Source organism: Rhinichthys klamathensis, unplaced genomic scaffold (genome assembly GCF_029890125.1).
Source record: "Rhinichthys klamathensis goyatoka isolate OS25496 unplaced genomic scaffold, OSU_Roscu_1.1 h1tg000104l_1, whole genome shotgun sequence".
In the NCBI taxonomy this organism is placed as follows: Eukaryota; Metazoa; Chordata; class Actinopteri; order Cypriniformes; family Leuciscidae; genus Rhinichthys; species Rhinichthys klamathensis.
This window is the reverse complement of record NW_026606643.1, coordinates 507,287-532,351: the sequence shown is the minus strand read 5'-3', so window position 1 is coordinate 532,351 and position 25,065 is coordinate 507,287. Positions and strand designations below refer to the sequence as shown.

At 35.8% G+C, this 25,065-nt stretch overlaps 2 protein-coding genes across 3 annotated transcripts in view; both read left to right on the top strand.

Annotated features, from left to right (window-relative positions):
- lrrtm4l1 (leucine rich repeat transmembrane neuronal 4 like 1) overlaps positions 1–19,496 on the top strand; it is a 36,137-nt gene extending 16,641 nt beyond the window's left edge. Inside the window, exon 3 of one of the 2 annotated variants that reach the window (XR_008807323.1) lies at positions 18,935–19,024. Coding sequence is in view for 1 of the 2 variants with exons in the window: in XM_056253250.1 (XP_056109225.1) it covers positions 18,935–19,000 (66 nt within the window). In the remaining variant the exon portion in view is untranslated. Of the gene's footprint in view, positions 1–18,934 lie in introns of both variants that reach the window. The other variant, XM_056253250.1, reaches the window with a different exon arrangement.
- atp6v1b2 (ATPase H+ transporting V1 subunit B2) overlaps positions 1–25,065 on the top strand; it is a 222,738-nt gene that overhangs the window by 57,918 nt on the left and 139,755 nt on the right. The window lies entirely within an intron of this gene.

Genomic DNA, 25,065 nt, shown 5'->3' with positions numbered 1-25,065 from the left:
CTCACTCCGCCCCTCTGCTCTGTGCGTACACGTTTGTAACACAATAACCATAACGCGTTGTTCATTATAAACGTGGGATTATGAATTATATTGAGAACGTCGTACATAGAAAACATGCCGTAATGTACCCTGAGTGTAAACCTTAGACGCATTCATCGTGAAGCGTGCAAGCGATTTGCAAAGATATAAATATTAATATAAAGGTTAATAAAACGTTACACTCACTTCAGTTGTTCTGGAGGTTCAGCAGGAACACGAATAGCTGGTACCGATCCTTTATTCAGTAGTAGCTTCTTAGCAAAACCAGCTTTATACTGACCCCCGTTTATAAAGCAGTCTGGTGTGAAATGATTCGCGCAAACATGAAAGCATTGGCGTTGCTCGTGGGGAATATTCCCTTCGAAAACAAACTCAGCCACTGCGTCTTCAGCGGTTCGGATTTAGGAACATTAAAATGACTGTGTTCGTTATTGCACCCAAGAACAGAACACCACAATCGCTTAGACGCCATTCTGCTCATAGACAGTGCTCCAGCATATCAACAATGACCGCGCCGGTCCACGCAGACTATGATTGACAGCTCGCTCACGAGCGAGGGCGGGTCTGTGTTGAAACCCGGCTGTCAATCAACAATCGCGGGAGGGGCGTCCGACCGTGTGACGTCACACGGTCGAACGGCTCGATTTGAGGCAGGGGAAAACATATAAGGAGGTTAAAACAAAAACACTAGATGGATTTTTATCATTATATGATGGTTGTGTACAGGCACTGCCAACACACATTTCAGTACAATCAACTTGAAAAAGTGCATGTACAATTATAAGACCCCTTTAAGTTTATGAAAGTACACTTTGAAGTATACTCGTATAGTTTAAGGTACTATCATCCTACTGATAATTTACTATTGTACTTTAAGTATACTATGTTCCTATATAGGTATTCATTTTTATATTTAAAGGACAGTTATATATATATATATATATATATATATATATATATATATATATATATATATATATATATATATAAAGTAGATTTGGAGTAAATTCCTATATACACTACCAGTGGACTACACAAAAATTCACATACTCAGAATTAGGAACGTATGTTTTCCTTAAAAATCAATGTTTTCAAACAAATCGGTTGTATTGGATGCCAAAAAACATAGAAGTTTATAAGAGAACTATGTGGGGGAAAAGTATAACACCAAATAAGACCAAAATTTAAATTTACAGTTTAAATATACCGCAGCTCTCTGCTCCTCACCACGGCGCGTCTCAGGTGCTGCGGTTCTCACTCCGCCCAAGTAGCAGTGCTTCGCCTACAGAGAATATAGTTCCCAGTATTTATACGGTTAAAATATGTGTAGCACCCTCTACCCTCTCAGAAATTACGTACCTGAGCTCTTAGGGCGGATACTCGGGTTCGAACTTTGCAGTCTCTCGACTAATTATAAGGGAACTCTCTTAACACCCTTTAACACAATACCCAATTTCCTCTGTCAAGCTATAACCATGATTTTATGGGAATGTGCATTAACACATTAGAAATATTCAGGTTAATCTTCAAACAAACCAATTAGAAAACTTGATGAAATCACTTCAAGTAAACAATTACAGTGTTTATTAAAACAAAAATGAATTTAAATGAAATGGGGAAAAATAGGAAACTAAAAAGCTTGATAAATAAACAGTAAACTACAATTAACTGTCTATTTTAAAGTTATGTCACAGAAGGGCAGTTAAGATATTTAATAAGAATTGTATGACAACCCACAGATGAATATGAATATAGACAGTTGAGTATAACTCTTTTCAACCAAAGATAAATCAAATGCCTCTCAATATAGTTTTAGCACTGTTTTAAATGCACCATAAAATCTATATACATGTATATGCACTGCCCTTTACAGAAAAGGAATAACAATAAATAAAACCCCTACTTAGGAAAATGCTGTGGCAGTTATAAAATGACAGGAAGACACATTAAACTCATGTGGGCCCACTCACACGCACACACACACACACACACACACACCCCCTCGTTGCAGGCCTGTACCGTTGCTCGCGTGCATTGAGGCCACGAAACAAAAAGATAATTGGCCGCTTCACTCCGAAGAGCCAAATAAACATAAAATGGGATAACTTCAATCCGTATAGTGCTGAGTCCTCCCGGGTTAGGAAACTTTAATCGATCAGTTTGTCCCTGATATGCGCGGCCTGGCCTCTTTACGATCCCTCGTTGCCAGGGGAACCCTGAACCCCTCGGCGATTCAGGGCACTACCTGGATGTCCAGATGTGCAGTTCCTCCTTATCACCGTTATTCACGTTAATAAAGTCCACTTTATTTAGATACTCAGTCACTATTTTGTTTGCAGTTAGCTTTGACTCGTCTGGAACTCATACAAGTGTATCGAGTCTATCGACAAACTAAGATGACTCGGCTCTCCACTTACAGCCAGTGAATCCTTACTAAAACGAAATATAGATCTGTTGAATAAACTATTTCAACACTTTTTGTTAATAAAAGAAATAAAATGAACCAATCCTGGTCGGATTAATCACAATTCTCACACAGAGTGGTGCGCTTACACCTCGCTGCATTCGCCTCCTCTCTCTCTCTCTCTCTCTCTCTTTTTTCAACTTCCCCCTCCCCAGAACCAATCACACATCACATTGATTAGGTATCAGGCGGGCTTAGTACATTATGATCCAATGAATAAAGGACAAACCCTAACTTGCTTGTAAAACCCACGTTTTGCACATGTAAATTTCAACCAAACTCTTTCACAGAACGATGCTCTTAAAAGGGCAGATCCTATATACACATTGTAACGAAATAAGAACTTGTTACCCAAGAAACATTATTAGAAAAGGTCTTAAACTCCCACTTAACTTTTAGGGGAAAATCACCAGGGTTACACATGTCTGTGTCTCATGTGACTTTGTTTTTTGTACACTCTGTGACTATACAAATCACAACATGTAAATAGGAAAATGTTTGCGTTATTTTGTCACTTATTTGGATTAGTATGCTAGCTGCAACCATTTACATCCAGTCTTTGTGCTAAGCTAGGCTAGCGGTGGGTGCGTCAAACAGACTTATAGCACGCACGGAGATGAAAAAGGTATGTATGGACTTATCTAACTCTGGGGGACAAGGTGAATAGGCTAAAGTCCCAAAAAGTCGGAGTGTTCCTTTAAGTGTAAGTTTAAGTATATTTCTGAGAAGTACTCAAAAAGTAGAATGAAAGTAAACTTTCTTAATTTTAGTTAAAAAGTACACTAATAGCACACTTGAATAAACTTTAAAAAGGGCAAGTGTGAAAAGACCATTTAACAGTGATGCATTTGGTGTGAAAGGGCCTTTACTTTTAGTCTAAAGAGATATCTTCTTAAGTCTTTGTCATCTTCTAGAGTTCAATGTGTTCAAGTTAAAAATATCTCATTTTGACTCATTAAGCACACTGTAACCTCAAGCAGTAAAACTTTTAAGAAATGAGCCTATGTAGAGTATCTCTTTATTCTTATGATTAAAGTTCCTTTGAAACATTTAAAAAGAACATATAAAGATTAGAGCAAAGTGTGTGGAATAAAACAGTTTAACTATACCGGTATCACTTACCGTACCTTTCAGTTGTCTCAGTAGAAACATTTTCAATGTTTCTTTTTGTATTTGTTACTACACCGGTTTCTACCGATGTTCAATTATACAAGAGCAGGCGCCCATTCTGCTTATGCAAGCACAGTGTTGCTGTGCCAGGTTCAGAACTTTTCATTTCAGCCCATACACAGTGGAGGCCGTCCCTGTGGATGCTGGTAAGACGCACTGATCATGAGCAGGAAGCTGGTATCACAGTGTGCTGTAGCTTTTGGTCTGTAATGGAATCTGCAGCGGTGAGGAGAAAGAATGAAAGGCCAGGCAGCTCTTTGGGCTTATTCATCTGCTCCTTTCCCACAGAATGCATTAGTATGATTCAGATATGTTGGGTCTAAACTAGCAATACATGAAAATAAAATCACAGTGCGGCTGGGGAGCATGCTTCAAATATCTATGGAATATGTAATGTAATGCACAATCTGCCGTTCATTAGGATCCTTATTAGAGGGACTGATTATGGCCATTTTGAGAATATACCCATGTTCGCTTTTCCACGTAACAGTATTGTTTATTCAAATGTTTTTGTAAATTATTATAAAATATAAAGTGTTATTGTACCTCCAGTTCGCTGTCAATTTTTTTTTTTTTATACATAGCCTATATATATATTGTCATTATATCAGCAGAATACCTCAACTGACCAATTATAATCAAGCATTTCAGAGCGTGTTAAACTACATGGACAATTCTTAATAAATGTTGTCAAAAGTGCTTTATGTAGGCACCATTTGCTAAAAGTTCTCAGTGCTTTAACTGCATTTACTGGAGTTTTAGGCGGTGTACTGAACCCACTGTGCTTCAATATCTATTGTGTGCTTAAATTCAGTCCTTGGCAGGCTGTCAACCCAATAACATGCAAGGACAGAGACATATTTTTCTCCCTCAAACTCATGGAGTACTTAATAGATTCTGCCAGACATTAACACACGAACAAAAGATGCAGCTATGTCAGTATAAATGAGCATGAGCACCTTAGAAAAACGTACTGCCCTGACATGATAAATGGGCATTTCTGATAAACAGAAATTTCTGAATGTCTTTAACCCTTGAAGACCCACTGTAGCAAAATTGCAACTCTTCTTTACAGTTTTTCTCAATCGCTTTGGCTAAATTCTCAAATTAGATCCCCCCCCCCCCCCCCCCCCCCCCCCAAACAATAAGTTCAGATCTCTGAACAGTTAGTTTCTCATTCACGTCAGATTTGAATTTCGTATTGCTTTAAGCAAATTGCGTTTTGGCATGTGTGCAAAAGAGTAAGTACAATTGTCTACAGTTTGTGCAATAACTAAATGCACATGGCTTGTTGATCAAAACTGATGATTATCAGTGAAATTGTGAAACTCGTCACAACTTTTAAACATTCTTTCATCGTGTGAGCCTTCACATGCTAAACAATCCATTAAATTATTAAAATCTGTCAGACATGCATGTATTTTCCATAAATACCTATGACATGGAATGGTTGTGATATCTGCTAAATTGGCAAATGGCCGGCCATTGTAATGAAATGGGAATCACAATCTTACCAACCAACCAATCAACAGTAGGCTATGTTTGCCCTGCAAAATCACTACCATTTTTGAACACGGAGGAACGTCACAACAAGCATATATAAGCTTACAAACTTAAGACCTGACAACCTGATGGCAACGCCTGGAACTCAGTTTGTAGTGGATGGTCAACATTACGAATAATAACCTGTGCATTCTTGAAAACATGATTATGAAAAATGTCTAAAGGACCAGTCTGATCAATACCAATGATCTTCCCTGCTACCTTTACAAGGCTACTTAGCCTGTTTTTGTCAGTCAAACTTAGAGTACCATACCATGCCACAATACAAAAGTAAATGACACATTCAATAAATTGTTTGTAAAACAGTATCATCAGATCATCACTAGATCATTTTAGATATTTTAATTTCCTCAACTTTTACAAACAGTCAAACATTGGGTTGGAAGCTCAACTTATTGTCAATGACCACACGTTTTTGTTAGTGTCAACAATTTCTATCTACGAACCTTTAATTCTTGTCATCAAAGGACTGGGAAACTGGGAACTATATAATCAGTCACCATGTCCTTTGTTTTATTAACATTGAGCTGAATAGAAAACCGATCACACCACAACACAAAGTCCTCCACGACAGGACCATGCCTCAGATCCTGTTCGTGGAGAAGACTCACAATCATGGAGTCATCCGCATATTTTATAATTTAACTGTTCTCATACCAACTCCGACAATCATTGGTGTACATGATAAACAAAAGAGGTCAAAGACCGCAGCCTTGAGGTGAACCAGTGGAACAATACTGAAGGTCTGAACATCAAGTAAAGTCACCTTCATTTATATAGCGCTTTCAACAATACAGATTGTTTCAAAGGAGCTTTACAGTGATAATAGGAAATGAATGAAAACAGAGATTGTTTTGGCTTTACAGCAGATCTAGAATAAAGTTATTGTCCAGATAAAATAAGTTTTTGATTGATTCACTTCCGTTGCAAAGATCATTAGTTATTAACTTGGGGGCCACTTACACGACACCGTTTTAACTAAAAACAGAAAACTTTTTATGAGTTCTGGACGTTAATTTGCACAACAAAGGTGTTTGGTGGCTCGAGAAGGCAAACTTTGAAATAGGTTCCAACTTCCAAGGTGCGAGTTTTTAACATTTTTGAAAGTGTTATCATCTCCGTGTAAACTTCAAAAACGTGAAACTTATGAAAACGGTGACGGCGTTCACATGCGTGTAACGTGTTTGGTCTATATGTATGCGCGTTTAAATATGTATGTTCGCAGGCGCGTAGTCTTTCTTTACATAGAGACATCGCCAAATTACTTGTCTGGCCTGCATAATACATCATTTTTAGTCCTTTCCACGGATCCATGCGAACTTGAATCATTTTGATAACGTTTTATCTGTACAGAGGTAAAGGGAAGGGAAGGAGGCCTTCGCTGGGGAGATTCTGGTTGACACTTCAGGGCTGCGTTGTTGTCGTGTCTAGGCGAAGGTCCTTCATCAGATCTCCATTGAGGAACACCATTAGATCAGATGAACACCATTGACTCTGACACACTGAGGACGTCCTAATAGAAAATCCAAGATCCACCCAACAATATTGAGATCCAAGTTAAAAAAGAGAAATAAGTTTCTCTGCCAACAAATGGGGCCGTATTGTATTAAAGGCCAAATAAAAATCAATACATAGTAGCCTAGCATGGGTGTTTTGAACAAACAATTTAACAAAGTAAGGTTAGCATCCTCGACACAACTGCCCTGTCTAAATGCAAACTGCAGAGGATCAAAACTATCTTTAGACTGCTGTAAAATTTCTCCCTTCACTACTTTCTCAAAACACTTCATAACTATTGAATTAAAGTTATCGGCCTTAAATCATCGAATTCCCTTGGAGCCCTAGTCTTAGCTACAAGAACTATAATAGATTTTTTCCAAATTTCAGGGACTCTTTGTAGCTTGAGTGATTGTGAAAAAATGTAATGAAATATCTCACACAATTGTTCAGCACACGTGCGTAACACCCTTCCTTCAATATTATCTGGACCGGGACTTTTATTATTGTTAACACACTGGAAATGGCCTTAACCCTTTGCAAACTGATATTAAAAGCTTGACTGCTTGCAGTCCTTTGTTTTAAAACGTCTATATTATCATCAAACCTTAAATAGAATGTGATCTGCTCATCAGTAAACTTTTTCGCTGAGCTAAACCCATTCGTTGTAATATACCTATCCCCTCTTCTTTACAGCCTGCCATTTCCTTCATATCTTTGCCAGGCCGATCTTAGATTATTACCACTTAATTGTTTCTCAATTGTATCCTTATATAGCCTATTTTTTTATCCTTATTCAATTGAACTGCTAAACTAAAAAGTAGAAAACACATGACATCTGTATATAACAAATATTTCCATGGTGAAAAAAACTTTTAAACATTTTGATTTATTGTGGCTGACGCAATGACAAAAACACTTTTTTATTTTGGTGGCATTGGCCAATTTACTGACACAATCACTAGTTTTTGAAGCATGAATTAAATATTTTGGGTGATTTACTACATTTTGCAGACATGCTAGAGAAAACAGTTGTGACAATTGAACTTACAGTTTAGAGAATATTAAGACTGTTTCGAAAAATGTGCCAAAGTGAAAAACTGTAAAACAATTAAATAATACTATTGTTATTGTTTGCTATACATAACAGTAGCTGGCACTCTAAATTGTCTCCCAGCAACAGTTTTGAAATAATTAGATATTGACCAAGGTCGCTGCTTACTGAGTGAAAGAATTTCTAACACTTCTGGAACACGTTTCTTTATTTGACCTGTAATTTGTATGTTTATATCTTGAAAATGTATGAAATGCACCAAAATGCAACTGTGGGCCTTAGTTGTCAATATTTTAAACTTAAATGACCAACGTGCAATTTTGCAGCACTTCTGAAAATATGCTTAAAAATGTCTAAAAAAAATAATTAAACAGTAACTGTCACCCCCCTGTTTAAGCACAGATCTGAACTTTGGAATTTAGACCTTGCGTTGGTCTCTTTTTAAAGAAGACACTCAGATATGTGAAAGCACTTCAAAAAATTAAAGTGTAAAAACGTAATGAAAGTGTGTTTACTGTAAAGCAAATTAACTGAACTGAAATGCTGAAATTAACATTTATTATTTTATACAAAATATGTATTTTTCAAAATATTTTGGACTCTAAAATGGTTAGACAATCAAAGCCATATGCCTAACCAAGTGGCGTTCCAAATTTGAAGTTGATATCACAAAAATTGAGCCTACACTGTAAAATATGTTGGGTTGTTTTAACCAATGTTTGGGTCAAATATGGGCAAACCCAACCATTGGTTTAAATTTTTATATAAAATTTTTGGTAACACTTTATTTTGGGGTCAATTTCTCACTATTAACTAGTAGCTTATTAGCATGCATGTTATTAGGATTTTAGCTGTTTATTAGTGCTTTTAAAGCACATATTAATGCCTTATTCTGCATGACCATATTCTACATCCCTTAATCCTATACCTAAACGTAACAACTACCATACTAACTATAAAAAAAACTCCTAGTTACTGCTTATTAAGTCAAAATTTGTAGCTAATAGTTAGTTAGTTAATAGTGAGAATTGGACCCTAATCTAAAGTGTGACCAAATATTTAAACCCAATGGTTTGACCCAAACATGAGTTGAAACAACCCATTTTAGAGTGTTCTAAAAGGTTTAAAAGTACAGTTTCCATGGTAATCCAGTGTCCAATTTCAAAATGGTTTTTACATGATGATTTTTGAGTATTCGAATGATTTGTGATTAGAGAAAAATGGCAATAAAAAAGCGTGCCAGCATCGATGATAATAAGTAAAGCATCATCAATGCCAATGTTTGGTTCTGTGGAGATTACTGATATTAAAATACATGATTGGATTTTCAGCAGCATCCTTCCCTACAATTCCTGTATGACATCATATGAGTCAGATGCATCCCATGCCCTTTGACTCTCATTATCTCATAAGATTAAAATGGCCATTAATGGCCATATACTTAATGCCTCTAGATGTCAAAGAGGCCTCATTATGAATGTTAGGAAATGTATGATTCACATTCATTATATTTTTTTTAAAAGCTGTTCTTTTAAGATCAGTTTTTCTTCACACCTCCTCAAATTAATCAAGCTTCTGTGGAGATTAATAGTCGATTGGACTTGTAAGGCACTTGAGACTGTGAAAGAGTAAAAATAGTTAAATTTAAAGGTAACAAGATAAGTAAAACCCGTCTTTCAAACTTGTTGTTTTTCCTTTTACCTACCCTTAAACAGGCTGCAAAGCATGCCAATGGCATCTCTTTAAAAATAAATTCAAAACTAGGCCATGAGGTAAGTCAGGTGAAAGAAATTATGTGTAGGACGTATTAAGCCAAAAGTAATATTCTCTTTTCTCTTTTTAGTGAACCAAGCATGAAAGTCTTAACTCAAATCATCTTGTTTGCATGTTGTAAATGACTCTAGGCTTTTACTGTGGCTCTTTCATTTTATTAAAAGCCCCAGCTGGAACCATAGTCCTCAGGCAAAGACAACAGGAAAGCCTGATTTTGGAGAGTTAAAATAAATGTGCAGTTGCGATTTTGTATATGGAGAAAGATCTACTGCAGTGGTAAAACAAACAACAAAAGCAATAAATTGAGCTGCTTTCACTTTGGGCATTTTGAAGTATTTAAACACTTGTTTAGACGACTAAACAAGTGTTAGTCCATTTGATGACTACACAGATGTAGAATGCACACTATCATGCTGATCTAATGTGCTTTTTACTTTTGTTGATATTGATATAGTGCAGCCTCAGTGTTTAGCCCATACAAATCTTTATTATTAAATAGAGGAAGTATATTTAATAAAGTTTTTTTTTATCATCTGTTTATGCATCTCTTAGCAAACTTTCATTTGGATAGGTCAATGGAATCTTATGATGGTGGTAGAACACTAGGATTTTTGATATTTTGGTTTTCAATCTGTCCATCTATGAGTCAACAGAGTAAATATTTACCAAAGAGCTTTAATGAATAAAGGATAGAATACAGAGAAATAAAGGATCTGTAGTCTCTGAGGACTTCGGTTTACTACATTTTAGATTGTCTGGAATGGGTGTTCTACCATGTAAGAGCCTTAGAGGTCTTTATCACTAGAGTCCGAGTCAAGTCTCAAGTAATTTCATCTCGAACTTTAAAGAAAAAAGAACAAAAACTCCTATAAAATCCTATTTACAAAGTAATTGTATATGATTTTTCTATTATCTGTTTTGTTTGTAATAAAGGTCCCAAGATGTAATGGATATTATTATGTAATGGATAATGTTATTATGTTATAGTCCTTTACAATGTACAAAACAATTGACCAACAAGACAAACACTACAACAATATTAATGCGAGTAGTCATTTTCAATACAGTCGCTATGTGAGACACCGGTGGTGGTTTGTTACACAGCGTTGCTACTGACGACAGTCATTATCAGAAAAGATCAGACCTCAGAATGCTTCCAGCTGTTTAAAGTCGATAGAAAATTGTATGCATGCTGATTGCAATACATTAAAATATGTGGAAAAACTGTATGCATTAACACAGACACTCTCTCTCTCTCTCTCTCTTTCTCTCTCTCTCTCTCCCTCCCTCTCTCTTTCATACACACATTAAGAGAGAGAAAAGCCCTATATGGGCTACAAAAAGATTGCTAAAAAGATTTTTTCTTGTGTACAGTACAAATCAGCTGATGCGTACACTGTAAAACAATATATAATAATTGTGTTCTTAAATCTTAAATATTTAAGTTCAATCAACTTGGATGTTTAAGTCTTTTCAACTTAAATTACATTAAACTGACTTTAAAAAATGAGTTGAGTCTTGTATAACTTATGGTATAATTCTTTTTGTTGAAAATTGCTTAACTTATTTTGATGAGTTAAAGTTAAAGTTGTCATTACTTATTGATCATATAATTTTTTACAGTCATGCTCACGGCGAGTATTCAGTTTTTCCATACAAATCTTGTTGTAACACTTCTTTGAACTGTGACTTTCCATGTCCCATAGTCCATATTCCTTATTTTATTATTTAATTTAATAAAAAATATATATATTGTTTTACAATGTAACAGCATTATTTAAGGTATAATTTAATAGCTCCATATTTTAGTTACTAATTTCATTCAACAAAACAAAATAATAAATAGCTTTTTTATTGAATTTATAGTTAATTCTTTCATTTTGTGTATATATATATATGAGTGGTCATATTTTAAGAGGTCTCTTTCTGCAACTTTTGCCAATCTTTGAATTATTGAAGGCTGATGAGCAGTGCACAGAATTTGTTGAATTTTTTTGCCTGTGGGCAGTGGGCACACAAATGCATGTTTCACATATGGAGGCTGCAGTCCACTGAAATGAAACAATCCACATTCTCTCTCTCTACCTCTTTTTCATATTGTGCCACAAGGGACAGAAGTTTTTTATTTATTTTTTTATTTGCAGCTCTTCTCACTCTGAATATGATTTGAACACAGTTGAAATGACTAATGGGAAATAATCCAGTCTTTCCATGGCTCTATAACATTCGTCTTTTGGGGTTCATTACTATAGAAATGTGTGTTTGTGTGAGTCATTCTACTGTGCTGTAGTGTAATTGGATTTTTGACTGGGTTTCATGTTGGTCTAAAGGGTCAACATTTGAAAAGTCATGTTATGATCTCAAGTTTGCAAGCCTTTTATGCACTTTTTATACATGCAGCTACAGTATTGCTCTTGATTCGATTTTCAATCATTCTAGATCCAGATAAAGTGCTGTAATATCATTTCAAAAAAGGAGCCAAAGAAAGACATTTATTTTATCATCTCTGATTGTTCAGAGACATATTATAAAACTCTCCCCTATCTTTAACACACTAAATTGCAGGATGTTATGGCAACGTGCAGAAACAGTATCGTACAGTATCTCTGTAAAATAAGATATTTTAGTGTAACTGACCAAGAAATAGAATTTGATGGAAATCATGAGAGATTAGCATCACTATTGTTAGTGAAAGAAAATATGTACAGTTGTTATTATAGTAACTCTCTACTGAATTTCAATATTGCATTTCTCAAGATTAGGAAAAGAAAGATTAGCGATATCTGTCTTGTGGTGAATAATGTGTCCAGACGCTCAGATGTGGCTCAAAAGTAATGAGCTCAATAATGCAAAAATAAATAAACCCAGCCCCGGGGTTTCAGACAGACCACGCTGTCCTTGGATCAGAGAGAGATGAAGGAGAAATGCCCCGTGTGATGTGATTTGTCAGTGAACGAGTCCAAGGGTACGAACACTAAACTTTCTTTTATAAGACATATAGTACTTAGACTCAGTGATCTACTGATGATATATCCACAGTAATGTTGTTGGTCTATAAGCAGCAATGTGATTATTGTGATGATATTAATTCGGTTTTTATTTAGACATTAAGTTTTCTGAGAGTTTCATTGGATTAGTTTCATGATTCTTCCTGATTTAAATGGTGCAACATCGGTTCATTTCCATGAATCAGTTCAAATGAATTGATACAAAACTTTGATTCAGAAATTCAGCTCTCAGATTATTCATTTGATGAATCAGAAATGTTGATGGAAGTCCTCATCAGTGTTGTTATAGCTAAAACAAAAACTAATAAAAATCTTTTTGTAATTTAAATTACGGTAAGTTCAAATGAAATATAAATACTAGATTAAAAATGTAAACTTTAAAAGTGAAAATGAGAAATTACCATGGGAAGTTACTATAACTAAAACTGAAATAAATATTTATTAAATATATATCAAAATATATATATATATATAAAAAATTACAAAGGGACATAAAGCAACTAAAACAAAAATAAAATCGAAAAATAGAACTTAATTCAAAATAAAACTAAAATAACACTGGTTTTATATATACGTAAATGTTGCATTTTATTGTTCTATTCGACAATATAAATGTAGTAAAACAGTGCCTTGATTATGTTTATTAACTAGATTTAAAATGTTTGGTTCAATAATCTGATGGGGAAAAAACAAAGTTATTTGAGAAAATAAATAAATATTAAGATAAAACATCAAAAACATCAAACAAATTCTTAGCCTATTATTATTGTTATTATTATTATTTAGCTATTTTGCCTATATAGAAAAACCTACACATCCAAAATCAACACAATTATCAGACATTCAGGCATCATAAAGGAGACTAGTTCTAAGGCAGCAGTTGAACAAGAGCAAAACTCACTGGATGAGCACTTTCATGTCTGCTATATGTGAAAAAGAAAGCAGGAGACCCTGTGCACAGCAGCTGACCTCCCATTGTTTGCAAGGCACTGTGGGATAATTGGAGCCTTGGGCCGGATACTAGTAGAGAAACAGCATGGCTTTACTGACAGGTTGAGCCTGACATATGTCTCACTTAGCGCTTCACTGCCGACACAATACAAGCTAATTACTACATGTTTCTGCTCCTAATTAAACCTCGCTAATATGATCTAATCACAGCTCTGCCCACGAGGAAGTGAGGTTAATTTTACTTCCCTAAATAAAGACGAAATGCAGTCTAGGTAATCACCTTGGCCTATAAAGTGTAAGTGATCCTACACTATTTGACTTTCTCTAAACCGCATTTGTTGTGCTACGTGTGATAATTAAAGTTGCTGAGGGTTCAGCCAGGCAAAACGTATTAGCATAATTAGTTAGTTATCTGTTTGTTGGAATTCACAGCCATGCTCATCTCCTTTACTCTAACTGTGTTCAAAATCTTTCACCTTGTCTGATTTATCGACATTTTTTGCTGCTACAATTTCGATTTGTGGCTGGTCTCTTGTCAGGAATCGCAGGACTGTCATTGTATCTGTCACTACTGTCATAACTGTGAATATGATTTAAATCACATGCTATTATACTGGTGTGTGTATACTGTGAACTATGGCTGTAAGTAATTACTATTTTAATAATCGATTCATCTGTTGATTTTTTCTGTGATTAACTGACCAATCGAATATTCCACATTGAAGTCTGTACAATTTATGCTAGTGTGCATTTTTTTAACACTTTACAATAAGGTTCATTGGTTAACATTAGTATTAACTAACATGAACTAACCATGAGAAATACATTTGTTACAGTATTTATTAATCTTTGTTAATGTTAGTTACTAAAAATAAAGCTGTTCATTGTTTGTTCATGTTAGTTCACAGTGCTTTAACTAATGTTAACAAGATTTTAATAAAGTATTAGAAAATGTTGACGTTAACATTAACAAAGATTGATAAATACTGTATAAGTGCAGTTCATTATTAGTTCATGCTAACTAACTAATGTTAACTAATGAACCTTAAAGTGTTACCAAAAAAATAATAAGTAAAATGAAAAGTAATGCAGAGGTCTTCCCTGCTCCTGGGCACCCACTGTCCTGCAAAGTTTCTATCCAACCTGGCACGTCCTGAGTTAGACGCGCTCCTGGGTCAACATATTTTATTGATTCTGGAACAATATTCCTATCTGAAAGTGTAATGCTAACCACATCCCTCCCCCTAAACCTAACCCTACACATAAGTCATCCCTAAAATCAGAGGGAAATGATGGTGAATAACACTGATGTAAAAGCACATAACCCTGGTTGTAAGCCTAAACTTGACATAAACTGTAAACTTGTCCCTCAAATCTGATTGGTTGATTGGAATAACAAAGATTTTGATCCAGGAACACGTTGCACTTGGTGAAATCAGGTTCTGCCGTCTGGCACAGTATCTGAGAATCCAAAAACAAGCGAAGAAGAAGATCTGCGTAAACCAGAGAGACGTGAATAGCTGCAAGTCGAAGAAACGGGTGTGCTGAAATGTACACAATGCTACATCTATTATCAACCCCTAACCCTCCCTCCCTAACAGGCAGCTTTTACCACCAGTAATAAAGACCTTTCAGCCCACTTCTCTGACCTGCAGAAACCCATGTTTGAAAACAGAAGGAGCGGAGAGAAGATTGCTTACGCACAAGTAAGCTAATGTGACCATCAAACATTCAACAGCATTTACATCAAAACTGTGTATAGTTACCGAATAAAATGTGAACCCACAAAGGGTTACAGTATAGGACTGTGAATCTCGATGGACTCGATCTACTCGATGTATGTTTTGATCATCGTTCTGAATCTGATCCAGATGAAGTCTTTGTCAAAGACTTTGTTTTTTTTATGAAACGTACCTACATCCTAGTGTTGATTAAAAAAAAGAATGAATGAAGCTATAATTTAATTATTTTTTAAGCAGAGGCTCTGTTCTTTATTTTGGTATATTGACTGTTTAAATATTCATACAACAAAATATTCTGGGAGCCATGCAAGTTTTGTGAATATGATCAAAAATGCTGGCGCTGGCTGGCAACTTGTTTAGAAAACTCTGCCGGGGAAAGAGTTAATGATGACAGTGGCATTCAATCACTCACTTTCTGTGTTTCGTCATTAAAACACAATGTAAGAATATAACTGTAAAATTGTGTTTTTGTCATATCAGTGTGTCACTGATGGAGGCTGTCCGCACGTAGTGCAAAAATCGTAATTTTCAATGATTTAAAAAAAAAAATCTTTTCATTTTGTATTTTTGCAGATTTTATTCCATACTGTATTCCATGAAGTATTAGCCATGATCCCTTTCTGATTTGATTGGTCTGCAAAAGTGTTATAACACAAAATTGGATTAAAATGCACAACAATAATACTTCTTTTTTTATTGTTGAATGCTTGATTCTGATTGGTTGACAAACATTCCAATGTGTACAATTATTATATTTTTTTATTTATTTAAACTAATTACAGTTCCATATCACTTCATCTAATTATTTCAGTCACTTCAGTAAAAGTCCTTACTGCATACAACAGCAAAATAACCTTAACCCCAAAAGCAAACTTTTTTTTAATAATTCATTGGCCTGTCATCAGTTATTCTTTAGATATTTTATTCCGTACACAGTCAATGACAAAATATGTCATTTATCTTGTATAATATCCTAAACATTGTGAAGGTAAAGGTCGACTTTAAAGGTTGCTATTCAAATGCTGCATGCCGCCAATGTAAGGGTTTTGAACTCGGCTACAGAGTGCGAGGAAATACCCATCTATTATGCTATGTCTGTTTTTTAGCATTCTAGAGTGTGCTTCTGCTCCGAGCGTGTCCTTTGGGGGACTTGGGGTGCTTTTTTGGTTTGTTTTTATTAGCTATGATTCTTCATTGCATGCATAGCAGGGCTCTGTGCTCACATTTTTGTTTTGGAGCACTTGTTCCTAAGTTAAAAGTCACTTTTTATAGATAGATAGATAGATTTTAAAGCCATTTTAAACTTTTTGTGTGTTACACAAGATTCAACTCATTTTTTAAAGTCAGTTTAATGTAATTTAAGTTGAAATGACTTGAAAATCAAGGTTGATTGTACTTATTTTTTTTACAGAGATAGATAGATAGATAGATAGATAGATAGATAGATAGATAGATAGATAGATAGATAGATAGATAGATAGATAGATAGATAGATAGATAGATAGATAGATAGATAGATAGATAGATAGATTTTTACAAAGGTTACTGTTCTGAAATAAAACAACCTTTATGACGTATGCAAACAAAGACACAGCTATTAACTAACAAATATGTGAGGGCATAGCTCATGAATATTTAATGAATTACAAGACACTCTCAGAAGGTTACCCATCAACATCTGCACGACACAATTAATATTCACGTGGTATACCTTCATTTCACATTGGGGCGTACATACAGGATGCTGTTTTTAAATGGAGCAGAATGCCCTAACTTGCATATAAAGTAGGGTACATTTTTTTAATGATACCTGTATTATATCAATCAATTAAATTTACCAGTGCATGCAAATAATTTTCCACATACACCCGAGTAATTTTCAATGTCAAATGTTCATGCCGTAGAGCCATGCATATGCTGTTCTATCTCAGTGAAAGAACTCGCTGTCAATAATTTCAGCCTCACTAGAAGTTCATTTAAATTGTAAGTCAAGGGTATACAGCTTGTGTCAGCCAGTTTGAATACAAGAAAATCAAAGCTCGCCCTTAGGCTGCTCGTCTCGCAATGGTGGAACAAAGCTGCCATTTTTAGTTATCTCGCTGTGAAACACAAACCGTGGCTTTAACTAAAAATCAGATTCCCTTACTTTTGCAAATTACAGTCTTTCCGAGAGCATCCTCTTGAAGAATCTGCTGTTTGCACCGTTATCTCTGCCTGAAACTTGAGTTTACTGGCATTCCATCCCATTTCTATATTCAAAGACATTGTATTGATCATTGATCTTTTTCTTTTTTTCTTAAAAGGGATAAAAATGCAATTAGTCATCATTTACTCACCCTCATGTCTTTCCAAACTTGTATGACTTCTTTTTTTTATGCCACACAAAATTAGATATTTTGCAGAATGTCCAAACTGCTCTTTTCCATACAATGAAAGTGGATGGGAACCAGGGGCAGCCATTGAAATGAGCCGTATCAAAAGTTTACTCCGAAGTGTTAGAGATATGACAAACAACCCATTCACTGTGTGTTAAATTATGAAGTGAGAAAGATTTAATTCATTTGACGGTGAAGATTTTATTCTCATGGGTATGAAAGGCGGCATCACTTTTGTCCTCATTTTATCAAGTAATTACTCCAATCTATGTCTTCAGGTTGACTCATTGGGCAGTATAGCTGCTATTCCCATGGTTTCTGAAAGAGCCTTAGTTGAACTTGAGGATAATTGAGATAATGATGATTGTGCTCAATGCATATTGCTAATTAGTATTCACAGCGGTTTTTTTAATCCATTTAAGACGAAGTGCTCATGACAGCAAGGTCACTTGAGCTGAGTAAATTGAGCAGTCGTCTCAACTGTAATTAACATCTTAACAATGATGGCATACAATGTGCTGCCATATTTGATTTCTGACTTTCTTTACTGATAGCTGCCAAATCATCCAGTTCTGCTTCACAAAGTTTTTTTTTAAATTTCTTGGCCATGCATGAGCGTTTCATTTTACATCACAATTGCATGCGGCTGAAGTAATGTGTCTGATTTATTATCCTGATATTTTTATATAAACAGATTTATCTTTAATTAGTGTTAAGGGTCAATGACAAATAACAGAAGAGGAAAGATCTTTTGAAAATCTTGTATTCACATTGGTTTCATAATGGTTTTGAAAAACATGTATAGCTTTTCAAGAAAGGTTTTCTATGTAGTATTGATTACATAGAAAACCTAAATAAATGTTGGGTGTTGTAACCATCAATTAAAATTGAATAACATTTTACTTTTTTTATTACACCACATAAATATCATAAATATTCATAAATGTCATTGTTTTGGGGGGGTCGCACCACATGACATTTTCTTTTCAATAATATAATTCTATTTTTCTTCATTATGATATCATTTAACCCTTATATTTTTGACTTCCCAAAAAATATTGAAATATTGAAATATTTTTTTTATCCAAAAAAAAAGAAAAGAAAGAAAAACATGCTCATCATAGAGAAGGTGTATTCAGGATGATGTATGATTTGCATTTTTGAAATGTAAATTTTGGAATAAATAAATAAAAGCGAAAGAGAGCATCGTGTATCAGTGTACCCGTGTATCAGTTCTAAGCTGAACCTCATGTGTTTGTACCGTAGTAATCATCATCTGTCTTTTTTGCTTCCTACAGAATGAATACACGTGTCCCAGACCGTTACCTGGAGCTTGGATTGGAGACATACCGACCATACACTAAAGGGAATGTTTTGTTCCACAAAAATAATCCACCGGCGGAGGATTTGTGCCTACCTGCATTCCACCAATCGCATCAAGCTTTGTTCTCATGATACCACTCATGCTGTCAGTGCTTCTTTAATGGATTGTGCTGGATATTACAGATGGACATCTGAGAGACAGTCGGAACAGATGCCTCAGATGCATATTTTACTAAAACACATTTGGATGCCTCAATTTGTTCTTTAATACATGTGTCAGTTGGGTGAAGGCGCCTCCGGTGGGCCGTACAGAGCAGGGTTAGTGCTCAAATATAGAGCAATGGAACATACCAATGAAAGCTATCCAGCCTTTGATGAATCACCCAGCGTCATTTGACGTATGTGTGGACCTATACATAAACTATAAACTTTGTTAATATACCCTCAAATTTACCCTTTCCTTTGTTATTTAATGTAAATCCTTGGAAAATTTGTGTATCAGAATAACTTAATAAAACGACTGAGTTAAAACCTTTATATTTACTGCTTAATACTGGATTTGTTATGCTTTGAGTTTCTGCAAACCTCTTTGTACAGGTTTATTTGAGGAGATTCTCGGATTTACATGCCCTTCACGACAGTAATAGACTTCGTACTGTTTTACCAAATAATTTAAACATGACCTCTGATCTCACTGACTATGTCAACACTGACTCAATGTTTGAGTGTAAATATGTAGTCTCATTTTATATGAGAGCATGTAGAAAATGTCAAGATCTGAATAAAGAGGTATCGTTTTAAGTGCTAGTTTAGAGGTGAAGCGTGTCATTTGGTGCTGCTAGTTGTGCAGAAATTATACACTTCACCTTTAAAATGGCATGTGTGTTGGAGAAGGGTCATAAAGAGTATGTGTGTGAGTGTATTGGGTGGGTATTGATTTGTTCAGGTTCCGCCTGCCCCTCAATCTTGAAATATTGCCATTTGAAAGTGTAATTTACTTTTATGCTCCCCCACGTTAATTTAATAATTACATTTTTGTAACAAACTGTATGAATTGTACACCACCAAGTTCTGTTTTATAATGAGAATGTTGTCAAAATCAATGGTGAGAAATATACATTTGTCAAATGGAAATTAGTATTGATCAACTTATTCTATTTTTATGAATTTATTATTAATACTCTTTTTAGCAATGTTACTGAGAAGAACCGAGTAGGCTCAACACATCATTTTTCACTCGTTGGACATTTCATGTAGCTCATTTGTACATGGAAATAAGAATTAAACAACTGTAAATGTGATTAGAAATATGAACTACCAAAATTAGTTTGGGGTCTGTACATGTTTTTGAAAGAAGTCTCTTATGCTCATCAAGGCGGTATTAACTTGATCAAAGTAGGTAAACATTTGTGTAAAAAAAAATATTATTACAATTTAAAATAACTGTTTTAAATTGTCATAATATTTCACAACATTATTGTTTTTACTTTATTTTTATTTTAAAAATGCAGCCTTGGTGGGCATAAGAGACTTCTTTCATAAACATACTGTATATATTTTTTTAATTATTCCAAACTTTTGATCAGTAATGTAAAGTTAATATGTTCAGAAGGTTTTTACTTTAGAGCTTATATGGCTGTTTGTGTCTCAAACTTTGGCATTTGCTATTAAGTTTGTGTGACTAAAGGGGCTGTTCACACTGACCATGATTTGCAGCGACAAAATCACTGGAAGACATTTATTTTCAGTAAGTGTTAGCGATTTCTGGCAACATAGGCGAAGACGTGGGCATTTTTTTTCTCATTTGTGATACGATTTTTAAAAGCTATGGCCAATTACACACTGCCAGCGGCATCATCTACTAGCGGCCAACAGTACTGCAACCTTCAGCCATTCAAATCTTTGTCATTGTGGCCACAAGTTAGTAAAAGAAAGTTCAAGCTACTTGGCTGCACCCGCATGCTCAAGCCAAGGACATGTCCTCCCATATTTCACATCTTTGACTGCTGTCAGATCAATATTGGCCTCATAACCCTGAAGGAGAGCCTCTCCGATTTGTGCCAGCCCTGCCCTCTCTAAACAAAGAAAGTTCAAATTTCTTCCAGGCATGTCATAATTATCACTAAATATGTCATTTCTCAAGAGGGGGCTAACATGAAGAGTTTGTCCCGCACCAAGTCCTGAAGGAACAAGTCAAGCTGTCTGATATGAGGTCCAGATGGCATATCAGCTCCGGTGTTTTCCTACAGTGTTGTATCTCTCCCCTTCTCTCTCTTGCCTGCTGAAGCGACAGCTAAACAGACACAGCACTGTGTCTGACCAAACTCTCCCCATGAATTATTCATCAGCCCCCATCCCTTCTTGTTCAGAAAGGAGTCTTGACATTTTGCCCAGTCAACGGCCTCCTACTGGAAGAGTTCTGTGTTCAGAGGACCCGACTGCATCCAGATATTGGCTGTTGTGTGCTCTATTAACCTCAATCATGATATGCCAAGAGTGCTCAATTTTTCCATTATTTTTAAGTGTGAGCTAGACATGAACTAGGCAGACACCTTTGGGGACGTTCACGCAGAAAGCATTTTTGCACTACTGCTTTTTCATTGTTTTTCTATGCAAATATGTGGTAGATGAATGAATGTGACCATTGCTCTCACAGGGTGAGACACAGGGTTCTAAAAACACAGCACTGAAAGTTGAAAGTAGCTCCAAAAACGCATCTCTGTATACCTTGCTTTTTTCCCCCCATTCCTAAGTCCTGCATCTTGCGTTTTTATATGCAAAAACGTATCCCAGATAGCAAATGACATCTGGCCCAGTTGTGGCCCACATCTCCCACATTTTTCTGGCCCACATAATGGCCCTATAATGGTGAAATAGCTTGCAGATTGCATGTAAAGGAAAAGTCAGTCTGTGCCATCTAGAGTTTAATGACTGAACTATATAATGCAAAGACATTCATGTAATTGAATTGTCCAAATTCTGTTGGAGCAACATTTTTTGTAGTACATTTGAAGTAAATTTTTGTTAATGGTTAACTGCAATAAAAATGTACATTTCGATCCATATATGCAGGAATCGACAGACATGATCATGTCAGGGTTTAAAAATACTCCTAATTATGAGACTAGATGAGGTTTCAGTTTATCAGTTGAAAAGCATAATTGCATCACGGATGATTGACACATGATCATGTATTGATGTGTCTGCTGCTGGAACAGATTAGGCCTCATGGGAATATATCTCAAGAGGAAGAAAACTGGCCCGTTCTTGATCTTTAGCCAATGGTTGTACATCCTCCAGGGAGCATGGGGTTGGAGAAACGATGCAACACCCAGCCAGAAATTTTCTTTCCAGAACACATCTCACAGCTAATTAAAAGTTAAGAGATGATATAGACTGTCCAGTTCACCCGGCCTTCCAGTTCACCCACACAGAAGTACAAAGTATGGTTAAAAAAGACCAACAACCTGTTAATTAATATGAAACCAGTAGTCTGTTTTATCCATAAGACAGCAGATAAGGTTTAGTAAAAGGATGAGATCTCTTTAGCATCTCAGCTGTTTTATTGATATTAAACCCCAAAATAAAAGTTCTGTCATCATTTGCTCACCCTCATATTGTTTTAACCTACGAGTCGACTTACTTTCTTCTGTGGAACATGAAAGGAGATTATGTAGGCTACAGTTATTTACTAACTAAACAACGTCACAATAGTCAAGTCAAGTCAAGTCACCTTTATTTATATAGCGCTTTTTACAATACAGATTGTATCAAAGCGCTTCACAGTGATAACATGAAAACAATATAACAAAGTTTGTTTCTAAAAGAAATTGCGTCAACGTCCACCTTAAGTAAGGCAGATCAATAATATGATGACAATACTAAGTTGAGCTCAAAGCCTTCAATAATTCTAATGCCCCTTTTCTTATTAAGCATACATATTTTAATGTTTCAAAAGCCAGGGCTTATGGGTATTCCCTCCTGACACAATGCTCATGACTTAACAATATGAGGTTCATTGTACTTAGCGTTAATAGCTTTATTAATGTTTTATTTAAATGAGCTTAACTAAAACAAATTGGCTCAACAGTACAGAACTAGCTTGGCCAACTGGATCAAAAAGAGACGTTAAGCCTATCAGTATTTTGTAATAAGATTTGGAGGTTTTTCATAATTTAAACTGTCTCTCATTTGAATAAAATATTAATCAAACAGAACATGCATGAATAGTGTAAACAACTTTTATATGAAATGGATCTATGTTCAGTGAAACTTTAACTGAGAACTCCAGTTTTCTGTGTGAAAGACCAACCTTGAGCAATAAAAGTTTCCTCAGGTTTAAAAACATTAAAACATTTAATTACTGACCCAAACTGTTTATAGAATTCGGCAGTCCAACGGAGTTGCTGTTCATATATGCGCAGGCGATAATTTTATTTTCCGTCAGTCTTGCAAAATTGTTTTAAATCATTTTAATCAAATCTTGTTGACTGAATATCAATTTTTTTTTAGTTTGAATATGAATATTTCAAATACAAATTTCATTACATAAAACATTATGAAACCTAAAATGCAGTGAATACAACAAAAACATTGGTAACATTTTAGAATAAGGTCTCATTTGTTAAAGTCGGCATGAAATGTCCATGTGGAATTGATTGGTTGTGGTTTGCTATTGGTCGATTTCATGTGAGTGACAGATTGTCCCGCCATACAGTTGTTTATTCATGTTACTGTTAATTAGTAAATGTTTAAATAAGCTAAGAATAATAAATGCTGCCGAAAAATTGTAAGTTCATGTTAACTGTTAATGAAACCTCATTGTAAAGTGTTACCAAAACATCACAGCACTGTATGTGATTGAATCATTTCTTTGCACGTCAGGAAGTGTGTGTGACGGCTCTTGATCTCATGTGTGAACGGTTGAGTTCAAATCCCAACCCCCCATTAGAAAGTCTGTCAATCTGAATATTACAGACCGTCATGTGGTGCAACGTGTCATATCACAAGAGAAGGGCACAGCTACCATTATGCTATGCATTTCTCAGGGGCCATCTTTCACCTTGGTGGATCTAAAATGAATTTGGTGCATTTCTTTGGATTAGACACCTTCAAACTGCAAACCAACCCAGGCGATCTGCCAAAGCCAGTGACGTTACATTACACAAAGAATCAAAGAATCCTGAAAAAAATGATCAGTATTGCGAGTTTATATCTCTCAATTGCGAGTTTAGAACTTTTTTTCTCTTGTTTTTACTTTATAGCAGCCTCTAAAACCTGATGGAAGGCTTCCATCATCTAATCTAAAGTTGGTGCATTGCCTTGGATCGGACATCTTCAAACCGCAAACCGATGCAGGCGATCTGCCAAAGCCGCGGACAAGTTGTTACATTATGCAATCTTTAGGCGGTGGATCCTTTGAGACGCACACAGCTGCTCATTGGGATATCCAAAATAATAGCCAATCCACACGGCGGAGTGACTCTAAATGAAGACTTGTGGCTTTCTGGCCGGACGTGGAGGTAATCAAGCAAATGGAATGGAAAATCAGATTCACAATCACAAGAGACTCATCATTCCCGTGGCTTCTGGCCAGAGCGAGCGGAGGAAGTGCTGGCTGTGTCATCTCGCCACTACTGGAGCCCATAAATTGGACGCATACAAAAATATGTTGGTCAAGGCAGGGTTTGATCTTGATGGGGTGGCCGTGAGGCAGGGAAAATGAAGAGTTGATCCCCCGCGAGGCGGCGGTAACGAAGACTAAAAATGCTCCTTTAGGGGCCACCAGAGGAGTTAGATCACCCCTTAGAGAGCATCCGAGCATGACAGGAGCTTTTCCATCATCTGTGTAATCAAGCACTAGCGATTAAATCACTTTCACATCTCACCCTCCCAGAGACTGTGCGCGTGTGGGCGGATACACGTGTGTCCGTGAGTGTATGAGTTACAGTGCGGGTAACTGCGAGTCGCAGTGGCAAGATTTGCTCGAAGTTTATTCCATCTATAGGCCTATCTGAACCTCATGCTTTATTTATTTTTTCCCATCTGTGCACAACGAGAGAGCAATTACACACATTTAACACGTTTAAAGAGGCCTTGACAAACT